The 15193-nt window shown below is 45.6% G+C and overlaps 1 protein-coding gene across 1 annotated transcript in view; it reads right to left on the bottom strand.

The window, feature by feature from the left end:
* Trappc9 (trafficking protein particle complex subunit 9) overlaps positions 1-15193 on the bottom strand; it is a 433947-nt gene that overhangs the window by 407304 nt on the left and 11450 nt on the right. Inside the window, exons 3-5 of the mRNA XM_090339457.1 lie at positions 12588-12733; positions 9806-9934; positions 1821-1847 (exon numbers count right to left, since the gene is read on the bottom strand). Coding sequence (XP_090195583.1) covers positions 1821-1847; positions 9806-9934; positions 12588-12733 — 302 coding nt within the window. The remainder of the gene's footprint in view (positions 1-1820; positions 1848-9805; positions 9935-12587; positions 12734-15193) is intronic.

Below are 15193 nucleotides of genomic sequence, written 5' to 3' on the forward strand. Positions count from 1 at the left end.
TGCACAGGGGCTTTCTGTTGGGATGATGAAAACAGACCACAGTGGGGCTTGCACAGCTCTGGGTATTCTAACTAAATCCACTAGAAATGGGTGGCTTGTATTAAAGCTGTTTAACTTAAAAAGCACCTGAGAAAAGGTTTACGCATAACAGGTGCAAATCGATTACTTTTATTATTGGAAGAAACTGCTCTCTACATGGAAATGGGAACAGCAAGTATGAATCAAATGAAGTTAGCCAAAAGATTGTTTTAATTGAATTAAGTAATTGCTGGGTGTACACAAAATGCCCAGAAACCACACGAACCAAGAGTTTAGAAAAAGAATCGATCCATTTAAAATGCAAATCAGGGGCACAGAAACAGGACTGTCAGAAGAGATGGAGGGACAATTTGTTCTGAAGATAAGCAACAGAGCAAGCGCCCAGGCCATCACACTCCCTCCGCCCCAGATGAACAGCGTCTAGTCTTGAGGGTGGGACCTAAGGGGAGAGGGGTGAGAGGACAAATATTCAATATACATATGTGAAAAGGGAACCAGGAAACTTGAGGGGACGGATTGGGATACACAGGGAGGGGTACTGTTGGAAGGGGCGACACTGATCAAAATGGATTGTGCCCATACATTGATGCTGAATTGAAATCCTTTTGAATGACTATTTAAAGATAATGAAGAATCATTTTTTTATTTTTCTTAATTATCAAGTAATTGTACAAAGGAGTTTTCATGTAACAAGACAGTTTATGAACAACATATCTTAATCAATGTCACCACTTTCAACATTCGTACGCATTCTGGATGTTGTTAGATATACATTGGATTTTTGAAGGAAAAAAAAAACAAATTTATTTAAAATTTTAAATATGTCAAAAAAAAAAAGGTCCTCCTGGCTCTGTTGCCTGAGTTCTAGGAATACATGGATGTACCAGCACTCTCAGCTTCTCCGTATCATTTTCATGCATGCAGGCAGAAACATCTGTTTTTCAATCACAGGAACAGGTTGTTTTCTCTTAGATCAGGTTTCTCAAAAGCAAAAGCAAGCTTCACTGCCCCTCCTCTACACCTCGTTCAGCCCCATGTCTAGATTCTCCACAGAGAAGGGACTGGACACAGATCCCAAAACTCAAGTTGGCAAACCTGAGGCTACTCTACTCCAGAAGTGAGACCCACAGTGAGGTGAGCTCGAACATCTCATGCACGAAGCCCACGTAAGAACTGCTAGCTGCTTTGCATTCTTCCAAGCGAGGCGTTTGTGGAATTTCTATTACTTACTCTGTTGACTGTTTCTGATTAAACCAGAAAATGGCTGAACTCATCATGAAATAATTAAGCACTGTGATAAAGCAGGGTTCTGTTGTATTAATTATGGAAGGTGTTAAGAGGGGAAAGCTAAATCTACCTCTGTAAAAAAAAAAAATTACAGAATTTCTGTCTCATCTAAGTACACATACGGAGATGCAGAGGGAATTCAAATTGGAGTGGAAAGGAGCACAAGCCAGGGGAGAACAGAGCTGTGTCTGTGAATGGATTCAGAGGGGAAACATGCTCAGGGCATTCCAAGATTTAAAGGCACAATTTTCAAGTCATTCACATCACCATGCGAGTACAGGAAAAGTCCTCTCCAACAGGCAACACAAAGCAACAGGCACCCATCCAACAAAGACCAAACAACAGTTGGTTTCAACAGTTCTGATTTAAAGTCCCTTAAATCAGAATGTTCAAGAGATTACAATCCAGAAATTTTAACCATTCGTTCACACCACCATGAAACAAGCACTTAAAAAAAAAATAACCAAAAGAAACTAAGCATGTAGATCATGTACCTGGATCAATGAGAACTTCTTGTGCCCCTGGAAGAAAGAACAGATTATGGTCTTTTATTGGAAAAATAAAACTACTTTTCAAGATAACGACTAAAACACATTTCCCAATTCACATACCCTTGACAAATCTGACACTTGTATCTGATCAAAAAAGCAACCCTGAATAACATTGTGTTACAAGCACAGTGCTTTTATTCTGCAAAGGAAAAAACACTGGTGAAAAGCAACTCCAGAGGGTCTCCTTATCTTTTCCCCTCCCCTTTTTTAGGCTCATGTACCTAACGCCTTTTAAATCAGAAGAGAATCTATTTTCATGTAAACCAAGTGACAAAACAAAGGAATATTATTTGTGCAAATTCTGCATCAGCACTCTGAAATGGAAAAAAAAAGGTACCAGAAAGCAACATGAAATCTACCACTACTCCCTAAAATCTCATTCAGTCTCCATTTCTTTCTCTCATTCACACATACATCTACACAGATGCACACATACTGACATACAGACACACAATTACTGAATGCTTCATCGAGCTAAAGATATCAGTATTTAGAAGGTAGCTTTGCAGTTAGTTTCCAATATAAGCAATTAACTTTGCTATTATCAAGAAGCGTGTCAAAGTCATCGTCATCTACCAAATTACCCAAATATCAGTGACAGCCAATCAATCTTCTGTGCAGAATGAAATTTCCTGTCATCACTTTCCAATAATAATGTTTATCATTAGCTGTTATTCTTTCTAACATTTTAACAAAAAGGTATATTACAGTAAGATGTACCCTTACTAAGCGTTTTCTATACAAAGAACAAGCCCCATGATTATTATACTGACACGATTATGGTAGAGATGTCTTGTCTGTAGCAATGTCTATTTTTAAATACAGAATAAAAAGTCACTAGAGGCCTGGGAATGTGGCTAGTGGAAGAGTGCTTGCCTAGCATCCATGAAGCCCTGGGTTTGATTCCTCAGCACCCCATACATAGAAAAAGGCAGAAGTGGTGCTGTGATTCAAGTGGTAGAGTGCTAGCCTTGAATAAAAGATGTTCAGGGACAGTGTCCAGGTCCTGAGTTTAAGCCCAGGACTGGCAAAAAAAAAAAAAAATCACTACAAGCTGGGCCTGGTGGCTCACACCTGTAATCCTAGCTACCCAGGAGGGTGAAATCTGAGGATGGAGGTGGAAAGCCAACCCAGGCACAAAAGTCCGTGAAACTCTTATCTCCAATTAACCACTAGAAAACCAGAAGTGCTGCAGTGGCTCAAGTAATAGAGTGCTAGCCTTGAGCTGAAGAGCTCAGGGACAGCGCCCAGACCCAGAGTTCAAGCTCCATGGCTGACAAAAAAAAAAAAATCACTACAATTTCAAAGTCACAATAAAAATAACAAAACAGCCAGGCACGGGTGTCTTATGCCTGTAATCCTAGCTACTCAGGAGGCTGAGACCTAAGAGTCACAGTTCAACACCAGACCACATAAGAAAGTCTGAAAGAAATTGGGCACAGTGGCTCACGCCTGTAATCCTAGCTACTCAGGAGGCTGAGATCTGAAGATCAAGGTTCAAAGCCAGCCTGGGCACAAAAGGACCTGAGACTCTTATCTCCAATGAACCTCTAGAAAACGGAAAGTGGGGCTTGGCTCAAGGGTAGGGTGGTAGCCTTGAGCTGAAGAGCTCAGGGACAGCAGAGTTCAAGCCCCATGACCCTTCCCCCCCCAAAAAAAGTCCGGGAGACTCTTATATCCATTTAGTCATCAAAAAAGTTGAAAGCAGAGCTGTGGCTCAGGTAGTAGACTACAAACCTCAAGCAAAATGAAGCTAGCCCAGGTAGTGAGTTCAAGCACCAAGGCCGGCACAAAAAATTAAAAAGTTAATTAAAGAAATGGCATTATAGACAACACCAAGACACAGCTGTTCCAGTCCCCACAGCTGTACAAACAAAGTCCCATTTCACCTCCAAGAAAAAGCTGCCTGGCGCTGTGGCTCAGAGTAGCATCCACATTCAAACTCCCCAGCTAAACTAGAAAAACTGCGGCTCCCGTGATACCAAGTGGCCTCTTACTAATAAGCTACTACAGAGGACCAAAGCTCGGGGAGCTTTAAGAAGCAGCAGAGATGACGGCTCCCTCTCTCATACTATCATGGCTACCTTCTAACACTGCTAGAAAAGCCAATCTCCCCACTGCGCTCTTGGAACTCCTAAAATTTTCATGCTGAGATAACAGAACAAAAATAAGACATAACCAGAATACTTTTTCCAAGTACCTAAATATAATACACATCATGCTATTATGAAACATTAAATGAAAAAAAATCAAATTAAAGAAACCTATTGAAGTCTTACAAATAAGAAAACCAGGCCTCTAAAAACAAGGTCCAACAGCACCACCTACAGCGCGTCCCTTGAAGGCCTTCCCGGCGCTGCATAACAAGGGAAAATGAGCAGGCTTTTTAAATGGCGCGTTCAGAGACCAGAACTAAAGCCTAGCTAGCACCAACTCAATTCTGCCTCAGGGAAGGCGGCAGGGGTTTGGTAATTAATCTAAAAAGTATAAGGTCCTGAATATAAACAAAACAGACACGTTCACAGAACCTAATCCAAAAGCAGCACTCTCAAACTGACCTAGCCCCTTTCTTTCACATCAGGAAGGCTGAGACCTAGCAGTCTGCCACAAAGACTTTTCACCTTGTAGTTTGCTCCATACTAAAGGCAACTGATGGGCAGAGAGTCCACAATCATAAAGCCGCATCTGCATGGTGGGGCCTGCTCAATGCCTCCCAAAGGCTATAGGCTGTGGGTCTCACGTTATGCATGCCCTGATAAAAACACTATGACCTGGTCACCGACAGACCCTGCTACTCCCCGAGTAAAGGGAAGTGACAGGCGTCAAGCCACACTGTCACCTCTTTACCCTAGTAAGGGGGGGTGGGGGATGCAGACCTCTTTCATCATCTAAGCTCAGTGGCCAAGGTCAACTTCTGAATGACAAACGCTTAGTCATTTCAAGGCTTCAGTAGATGAATGGGGAGCAACATGAATTCTGAGTTGTAAACACACACACACACACACATACTCTGTGAAAAGAATAGTTCTTCAACCCAAGGTAATTTAGCTGTTCCTTACCTTTCCAGAGTGCCACTGATTTATTTCAAGGTCCATTCTGCATTAAAAAGAAAACCTGCTCCCATCTGTAATTCTAGCTACTCAGTAGGCAGCAGGCTGAGATCTGAAGAACATGGTTCAAAGGCAGGCCCAAGCAAGAAAGCCTGTGAAACTCTTACCTCTAACTATCAAAATAATAATAATAAAAAAGCCAGAAGTAGAGCAGTGACTCAAGTGGTAGAACACTTGCATTGAGCACAAGCTCTGAGGGACAGCATCCAGGCCCTGAGTTCAAGCCCCAGAACTAGCACAAAATGAAAACCTGACTAATCATCGCAGCAGGAGGCAAGAGGACAACAACTGCAAACTATCCCTGAGCCATCTAGTGAGACTCCTATCCCAAAACAATAAATAAATAAATTTTTTTTAAAAGAAGAGGGGGGGCCCAGGAGCATAGCATTACCTAGCATGCATGGGGCCCTGGGTTTGATTCCTTGCTACCACATACTCAGCAAAAAGCCGGTAGTGGTGCTGTGGCTCAAGTGGCAGAGTGCTAAACTTGATCAAAAGTGTCCAATGGAGCTGGAAATTTAGCCTAGTGGTAGAGTGCTTACCGAACAAGCACAATTCCTCAGTACCACATACATAGAAAAAGCCAGAAGTGGGGTGGTGGCTCAAGTGATAGAGCATTAGCCTTGAGAAAGCCCAAGAACAGTGCTCAGGCCCTGAGTTCAAGCTCCAGGACTGGCCAAAAAAAAAAAAAAAAAAAAGAGGAGAAAGTAGAGAGGAGAGGGAGGGAGGGGGGGAAGAGAGAGAGAGAGAGAGAGAGAGAGAGAGAGAGAGAGAGAGAGAGAGAGAGAGAGAAAGAGAGAGAGAGAGAGAGAGAGACAGAGACAGAGACAGAGACAGAGACAGAGAATGGCATTTTCACTCCTAACCATACTCATAAGTAGCACATTTATAGATATGTAATATGCATCAGAAATAAGCACCGGCTTCATTATTCAAAGTTGATCCTCCTAACCAATTTATTGCTGTGGCAGTTCATTTGATTAGTTACGTATGTGTGCTCATTTATATACACATGTGTGTGAGTGCAGTTTGTCTCTCTCACACGATACAAGGGAAGTGACACTGGCCTAATTTCATAGATGAGAAAATACATTTAGGCCATAAAAAAAAAAAAACCACAGGCTAAGTAACCAGGTACAGTGGCTCTCACCTATAATCCTAGCTATTCAGGAGGCTAAGATCAAGGATCTTGGTTCAAAGCCAGCCCAGGCACAAATGTCCTTGAGACTCTTATCTCCAATTACCCAGCAGAAAACCCTAAGTAGCACTGTGGCTCACAGTGGTAGAGCACTAGCCTTGAGTTGAATAGCTTAACGACAGCACCCAGGCCCAGAGTTCAAGCCCCCATCACACACACACACACACACACACACACACACAGGAGGGGGGGGAGGGAGGGAGGGAGGGAGGGAGGGAGGGAGGGAGGGAGAGAGAGAGAGAGAGAGAGAGAGAGAGAGAGAGAGAGAGAGAGACTAAAAATGGAAAGAGCTAGATATAAAAGTCACAGTCACTTCTCAGCCGGGCGCAGTGGCTCACACCTGTAATCCTAGCTACTGATGAGGCTGAGACCTGAGGATCGAGGTTCAAAACCAGCCTGGCACTGAAGTCAGTAGGACTCTTAGCAACAATTAATCTCTAGAAAATGGCAAGTAGGGCTTGGCTCAAGGGGTAGGACAGTAGCCTTGCGGTGAAGAGCTCAGGGACAGTGCCCAAGCCCAGGGTTCAAACCCCATTACCCACCAAAAAAAAAAAAAAGGTCTTGAACTCAGAGACTGGGTGCTGTCCCTTAACTTTTTGCTCAAGGCTGGTGCTCTATCACTTGAGCCATAGCTCTGATTCTGGCTTCTTACTAAAGTGTTCCAGAGTTTCCTGCCCAGGTTGGCTCTGAACTTCAATCCGCAGCTCTCAGCCTCCTGAGTGGCTAGGATTACAAGTTATCAGCACCGTTTAAAAATCACTTCTTTTGGGCCGGGAGTTTGGCCCAGTGGTAGAGTGCTTGCCTAGCATGCACGAAGACCTGGGTTCAATTCCTTGGTACCACATACATAGAAAAAAAGCCAGAAGTGGTGCTGAGGCTCAAGTGGTAGAGCTCTAGCCTTGAGAAAGTCCAAAGACAGTGCTCAGGCCCTGAGGTCAAGCAAAAAAAAAAAAAAAAAAAAAAAAAATCACTTCTTTTTTTTTTTTTTCTGACATCATTTTTGATGTGCTCGTTTTATGCTTCCAAAGTTAAGAACATAAGGGCTAGGAATGTGACTTAGTGGTCGAGTGCTTGCCTAGCATGCATGAAGCCCTGGGTTCTATTCCTCAGTATTCAAGCCCCAGGACTGCTCAGACTTCAGTTGTGAGCGGAGAAAAGCATACTACTAGAAGGCTATAACACTTTAACCACCACCATTGTCTCTCATGTTCACGGATCCCTCTGCTTGGAAAGCTAGGCCAATTCACCATCTCATCCTAACCTTGTCATCATGCTCGTGGTTTGTGGCAGTCACCTGGTCGCAGTCTCATTACTTCAAAAGGAGAACTGGTTCCTACCCACGAATGCAGGCCACAAATGGACCAGAGTAAAAGTAAAGCACTGATCCTGTGGCTCAGGCCTGAGGCTACTCAATGGACCACAGCAGGGTAACCCACTGTTTTCAAGCAGAGTGCTGGGACTTAACAGGTCTTTGGGAAGGACACAGCCAAGTCACGCCAGCCCTGGTAGGTGACGGTGACTAGTATTAATGGGTTCAGATGGACTGGAAAGTGAGGTGACTGTAAAGAAACATCGACAAGTCAGACATGGTAGCACTTGCGTGGAATCCTAGTTCCCAGGAAGCTGAGACATGTGGTTCAAAAGTTAAGCCAAGCACCAGTGGCTCACACCTGTAATCACAGCTACTCAAAAGGCTGAGACAGGAGGATAACAATTCCAAGTCAGCCTGGGCAGGAGAGTCCATGAGACTCTTATCTTCAATTAACCACCAACAAAGCCAGAAGTGGATACATGGCCCAAGTTATAAAGAGCTAGCCTTAAGCACAAAAGCTCAAGGACAGCACCTAGGTCCTGAGTTTAAGCCCCAGAAGTGGTACAAAAAAAAAAGCTACTCAGGAGGCTAAGATCAGGAGGATTATAATTGGAAGCCAACTCAGGCAAAAAGTAATATCCTACCTAGTGAGACATTGTGGTCCCAGCTACTCAAGAAGTCTAAGCGAGAGGAATGCAGTTCATGCTAGTCTAGGCAAAACAGAAGAGCTTATCTCAAAAATAACTAAAGCAAAAAGGTCTGGGATATGGCTCAAGTGGTAGAGACTAAGGCCTAGTGCCACAAGGAATGTTTAATTTAAAAAAAAGGAAGAGGCTGGGAGTGTGGCCTAGTGGTAGAGTGCTTGTCTAGCATGCCTGAAGCCCTGGGTTCAATTCCTTGGTACCACATACACAGAATAGGCCAGAAGTGGTGCTGTAGCTCAAGTGGCAGCGTGCTTTAAATACCGAGGAAATGAAGTTTCAAACACAAATTTAAAAAGCAGAATTAAAGGAAAAAGAGGTAGGGACTACTGCCTTCTTTTTCTTAAACTAAGATAATTCTAGTTTAATAAGGAAAACTTTGCCTTTCTCAGAAGAAATGTGTTTAGAAGCTCTGTAGTCTGAGTGTGAGTTATACAGACTTTTGACCAGTGCTGGACTCCAATGCCCGTGATGCTCAACAATAGAAATAATACACATAACAGCTGCCAACACACCAAGTAACTCCCCTACCCAACACATTAACTACTCTTTTCTCTTCAGAAGGAAAAACAACAAAAGCAAAAACATGGCTTGTTCCCTCAAGATATCCAATACATCTCAGAGACCAAAAACTATCTAGCAGCGTTAGTGCTGGCCTTGAGTTCACCAAGTGTCCCATCACAACCATTAAAGGCAAATCCATTCATGAAAAGTCACAGCCTTTGTGGGTCTCTTCCCCTTCCTCCTTGGTGCTAAGCAAGAAATAACCTAACTACTGAACTAGGTGTTAAAATGGATCCAGAAGGGCTGGCAGTTTGGCCTAGTGGTAGAGTGCTTGCCTAGCATGCACGAAGACCCGGGTTCAATTCCTCCGTACCACATACATAGAAAAAAGCCAGAAATGGTGCTGAGGCTCAAGTGGTAGAGCTCTAGCCTTGAGAAAGTCCAAGGACAGTGCTCAGGCCCTGAGCTCAAGCCCAGGACTGGCAAAAAAAAAAAAAAAAAAAATGGATCCAGAAGCCAGGCGCTGGTAGCTCACATCTGCAATCCTTAGGAGGCTGAGAGCTAAGAATCACAGTTAAGTCAGGAGAGTCCATGAGACTCTACCTTCAACTAACCACCAAAAAGCAGGAAGTAGAGCTGTAGCTCAAGAGGTAGATCACTAGCCTTGAGCACAAAAGCTTACAAGCATCATTCAGGCCCTGAGTTCAAGTCCCATAACTGGCAAATGCGCACGCACATGCACACACACTAAGAAAGAGAGAGAGAGAAAGAGAAAAAGAGAGAGAGAGAAAGACAGACAGACAGGACAGGACTCTGGAACCAGCTTCACTCAATACCTAGGAATGATGGAAAAGGCCCGAGACTGACCCACAAGTCCCCTACCATGGAATTTCTAGACGTCAACCAGTGGCTATAAGCCATCAACTGTACTGTTAAGATCTAGAAGTGTTCAGGAAGAAAGCATCTCACATGCAAGATTTCTGAGTCAACAGAGCTTATACTCTACGTAGGCACTGGTCCAGCCTAACTCTAGAGACAAAGCAATGAACTCTTGCTTACTTTACAAACGACAAGTGAGCTCAGGCTGGAGGAAAAGAACCCACCTGGCCGGTGTCTGTTGGCTCCTTCAGAAGGAAATGAGCTTCCTGGGAGCCTCGGAGCCCCCATCTTCCCGCCGGTTCCCCCAGGGTAGTGGTAGATGACAGATGCAGAACACAGCCCTTCCAAGGCAGCTGGCATGAGAAAGGACAACGTCAGTGAGTCGGTGGTCTAGCTGCCTTGCTTAAATGGCAGTGGTAACAATGGTTGCAACAGGTGGCTCATTTGGGAAAGCCCATATCCCCAAACAAACATCACACCTAAAGTTCGCTGCTGCAGATAGAAACCCGAGAAAACTCAAGGAATTTGGGGGGTTCAAAACTTCTTTACATGCTTAAGTGTTACTGAAAACCACAAAAACCTTTTCAGAAGTGTGGTTTTCACTGCGGATATTTACCAAGCTGGAAAATAAAACTGAGGACTGCCAGTATTCTCTTTTTTTAAATCCTTTGCCTTCCTTCAGAGTAATAATAAAGCAATACATTAACATTTTTCTATGGAAAATAAGTGTTCACCCAAACAAAGACCACACAGTGGAAGAAGGACAGACTCGCACGTGTACTAGTTCCTTTAGAATCTGATTTACTACGAGCCTGCTTCTACATTCAGTCACTTCCACATCAGACCTGTGACTCTCCTCCGCAGCCAGGCCTCTCCATCTCTAGCTCCTCGGCACTCAGGGAGTGAGCATGCGAGCAGATTCCCTGGGCCCCACCCAGCGCCCACTGCCCGCCCCATCTTACCTGTGCAGGAAGACTGGCTTGTGCAACCTGAGGCAACTCCCCCCCAAAACCCTGCTCCCACAAAGTGCTAGTCACAGTGTCCCTGCACCATTAGAACCCTTTCTCTGCTCCCCTTCCCAGCCCACTATTCCAGGCCTCCCCTTCTTCCCTCTTGTACTTCTCCATTCTCTTTACGAAGCCAAACTATAAAATTACGTGAGGCCATTCAACTAATCTTTTTTTTTTTTGTGGGTCATGGGTCTTGAACTCAGCCTGGGCCCTGTCCCTGAGCTCCTCAGCTCAAGGCGACCGCCCTACCCTTGAGCCAAGCCCCACTTCCTATTTTCTAGAGGTTAACTGGAAATAAGAGTCTCAGGTCCTTTTGTGCCCAGGCTGGCTTTGAACCTTGATCCTCAGGTCTCAGCCTCCTGAGTAGCGAGGACGACAGGCAAGAGCCACCGCGCTAGCTTCAAGTAATCTTAACACCAAAGGTACTCTCCACTAACTGTCCATAAAAGACCTTACTTCATTGCCTCATTCTACGTGTCTTAGTCTAAGTGGCTGACAGCATCCACCCTCATCAGTCATCCTCAAAGCCCTACATTAGGGCATTGCAAACATGTACTCTGGGGCTGGGAAGGTGGCCTAGTGGTAGAGTGCTTGCCTAGCATACATGAAGCCCTGGTTCAATTCCTCAGTACCACATGCACAGAAAAAGCTGCAAGTGGTACTGTGGCTCAAGTGCTAGCTAGCCTTGAGCAAAAGATGCTCAGGGACAGTGCCCAGGCCCTGAGTTCAAGCCCAGGACCAATTTAAAAAAAAACATTTTGAAAGGCACTGTGGCTCACCCCTGTCATCCTAGCCATTCTGGAGGCTGAGATCCGAGGATCAAGGTTCAAAGCCAGCCTGGGCATGAAAGTCCGTGAGATTCTCATCTCCAGTTAATCACCAGAGAACTGGAAGTAGCACTCTGGCTCAAGTGGTAGAGCACTAGCCTTGAGCTTAAGAGCTCAGGGACAGCACCCAGGACCAGAGTTCAAGTCCTGCAACTGACAAAAAAAAAAAGAAAGAAACCTACTTTGTAGGAAGTACGGGACCCCCAAGATACACTGGATGGTGTCTATGCCCTGTTCATACCAATCCCCCCACCCCAGACGACTCCCCTCTGAAGGGAAAAAAAACACACAGTCAAGCCGTGCCAGCCCAAGCACTCCCCACAATGGGCTCTAGCTCTATGGAAACACCAGGGCAGGAAAAAAAAAAAAAAAGCTGTTCTTCCAGATGGACTGTCTGCTCTTTTTCCTTTTAATTTTTAAAATGGAGGTGATTCGTGTACAATATGGAGCCACTTACATGCCACAATTCAGCCAGTTTCCATATTTCACGTGGTGCCAACATGACCACTACCTCATGTCAGAATATTCCCATACTCCCTGTTCCTAGTCCCTTGGCACCCTTTCTCTCGTTCCTGGGCAACGCTGGCCTCCATCTTCTTCTGCGGAAGCCCTCGCTTCCCAAACCTGCCATGTTGCGGAGTCTGCAGTGTGTATTCACTTTTTGGCTGAATACTACTCCACCCTCTGTGTGTCCCCCTTCGGGCTGTGGAGGAGGCTCTGCGCATGGGACGTGAGAAATGGAGGTGGGCTTCATGCCAAGAAAAGGCAGAAGGAAGCATGGGGCCCAGGGAGAAAGCCCGAGCCTCCTTCCAGGACACAGCTCAGGGCTGGAGGCGGCCGCGGACAAGGCCCAAGACTGTCACAACCCTCATGGCAACCTGCACAGGCTCATTGCTAATTCTACCTGCCCTTCCTGCAGAACAGATCAGAGGGCCGGGAGTTTGGCCTAGTGGTAGAAAAAGTCGGAAATGGTGCTGTGGCTCAAGTGGTAGAGCTCTAGCCTTGAGGAAAGCCCAGGGACAGTGCTCAGGCCCTGAGCTCAAGGCCAGGATTGAAAAGAAGAAAAAAAAAACAGATCAGAGGAACACCATAACCAAATATCCTTATCCCCAGCCACAAGGACAGATCAGAGCACTGTTTTGTGAGACTCCATCAACACACAGCCTTACCCCCCAGCCACAGAAAGTCATTCACGGAGCGGAGAAGTTCCACGGCCATGTGGTAATGCACCAGGGAGTCCTGCAGCATCCCAGCCTGGAGACACAGGTCCCCCACGTGCTTGCGCATGCGCCCCTGGCACCGCTTCTTATAATGTCTGAAAGACAAAATGCAGTGGAAGCACACAGTTATCACCCCATAGCACACACCCCAGAGCACCCTGGCTGAGTTCGGGCTGCTCAACCTTTCTCACCACTAGGAAATGCCAGAGGGGGCTGGGAGTGTGCCCTAGTGGTAGAGGGCTTGCCTAGCATGCACCAAGACCCAGGTCCAATTCCTCGGTACCACATACATAGGAAAAGCCAGGAGTGGTGCTGTGGCTCTAGTGGTAGAGCTCTAGCCTTGAGAAAGTCCAAGGACAGTGCTCAGGCCCAAGCCCAGGACTGACTAAAAAAAAAAAATCCAGAAGGCAACTCTGCAACTGAAGCCGAATTTAGAGTTAGAGGGTCCTGACTTCAAACCTCCACTGCTTGGTGGTTTTTTAAAAGGTAACACGGATGTAGGTCCTCAACTGTGTCTTTCACTTTTAGACACATTGGGGGCGGGCTTTTCTTTTCAGCTTTGCCCATTGCAACATCCGTACAAAAAAAGTTTTATGCTTAGATTGGGTAGGGAGGAGTTGTTTGGGGGTTCGTTCGTTTGTTGCGGGTCCTGGGCACTATCCCTGAGCTGCTTTTTCCTCAGGGCTAGAGCTCTACCACTTGAGCCACAGCACCACTCCAGCTTTTTCTAGTAGTTGTACTGAAGGTGAGTCTCATGGACGTTCCTGCCACGGCTGGCTTCAAACCACCTCCTCAGAGCTCAGCCTCCTGAGCAGCTAGGATGACAGGCACGAGCCACCAGCACTCAGCTACGTTTCTCCTTTCTTTAAATGTATTATTATTATTTGATAAAGGGTGATAAGATGCATAGTATAGCCAACCATTGGGCTTAGCGGACAGGACGGTATCTTCACAATTTCCAGGCAAGTTTTAATAAAGCTTTCAGGGTGAGGCCCTCTGTCGCTCTTTGAATCTGAGCAAGGACATAATATTCATAATGCAAAGGCTTCTAGCTTGCTATGAACTCAGAAACCAAAGCAATTGTTCCCACACCTTTATCATTTGAAAATATTCCAAATCTTCTGAATGCTACACTTCTTGGGTTAGTATCAGTGTTTAAACTCAGGGCCTCAAGCTCTGGCTCCCTCACTCTCAGTCTCAGCTCTATCACTTGAGCCATGGCTCCAATCCTGAATATTACATTTTTAATAAACATAGCTACATGTGTTTATTCTCCAAGAAGGCAATCTAATCCAGAACAAACACAGAAATCCAGAAGAGTAGTGCCCCCAACCGAATGAGGCTGACAGCTCTAAGGCAAGGGCTGGGAGTTCAGCCTACTGGTAGAGTGCTTGCCTAGCATGCACGAAGACCCTTGGTACCACACACATAGAAAAAAGCCGGAAGTAGTGCTGAGGCTCAAATGGCAGAGTGCTAGCTTTGAGGGAAAAAAAAAAGCCCAAAGACAGTGTTCAGGCCCCAAGTTCAAGCCCCAGGATTGGCAAAAAAAAAAAAAGAGGGGCCGGGAGTTTGGCCTAGTGGTTAAAGTGCTTGCCTAGCATGCATGAAGACCCGGGTTCGATTCCTCAGTACCACATACATAGAAAAAAGCCAGAAGTGGTGCTGAGGCTCAAGTGGTAGAGCTCTAGCCTTGAGAAAGTCCAAGGACAGTGCTCAGGCCCTGAGCTCAAGCCCAGGACTGGCAAAAAAAAAAAAAGAAAAAGAAAAAGAAAAAGCCGGAAGTGGTGCTTTGGCTCAAGTGGTAGAGCTCTGGCCTTGGGAAAACCCAAGGACAGTGCTCAGGCCCTGAGCTCAAGCCCTAAGCCTGGCCAAAAAAAAAAAAAAAATTAAAAAGGAAAACTAAAGCCAGGCACCAGTGGCTCCTGCTTGTAATCCTAGCTAATCAGGAGGCTGAGATCTGAGGATTGCAGTTCAAAGCCAATTTGGGCTCAAAAGTCTGTGTGAGTCTTGTCTCCAACTAACCACCAGAAAACCAGAAGTGGCACTGTGGCTCAAAGTGGTAGAGCACTAGCCTTGAGCTGAAAACCTTAGGGACAGCACCCAGGCCCAGAGTTGAAGCCCCATAGCCACAAGAAAGAGAGAGGAAGGGGAGGAAGGGAGGGAGGGAGGGAGGGAGGGGGTAAAAGCAGAGAAAAGAAACATTAGATGGGCACCAGGGCTCATGCTTGGAATCTTAGCTCCTCAGTAGGCTTGGATCTAAAGTTCCTGGTTCAAAGCCAGCCTGAGCAGAAAAGCCCATAAGACTCCTGTCCCCAAGAAACTACTCAGAAAAAGCTGGAAGTGAGAGACTTCCCCTGTACTGACTGATCCACTCACTCCTTCCCAGGTTTTCTTTATCAGAAACTGGTTTAAGAAACTGAAACACAGAAAGATTAGGTTATCGGCCTCATCTTGGCTGACTGGTTTTGTTGTTGTTGTTGGGGTTTTTTTGGTGGGTCATGGGTCTTGAACTCTGGGCACTGTCCCAGAGCTCTTCAGCTCAAGGCTACTGCCCT

This window comes from Megascapheus bottae, chromosome 9 (assembly GCF_031878675.1).
Source record: "Megascapheus bottae isolate mThoBot1 chromosome 9, mThoBot2.hap1, whole genome shotgun sequence".
In the NCBI taxonomy this organism is placed as follows: Eukaryota; Metazoa; Chordata; class Mammalia; order Rodentia; family Geomyidae; genus Megascapheus; species Megascapheus bottae.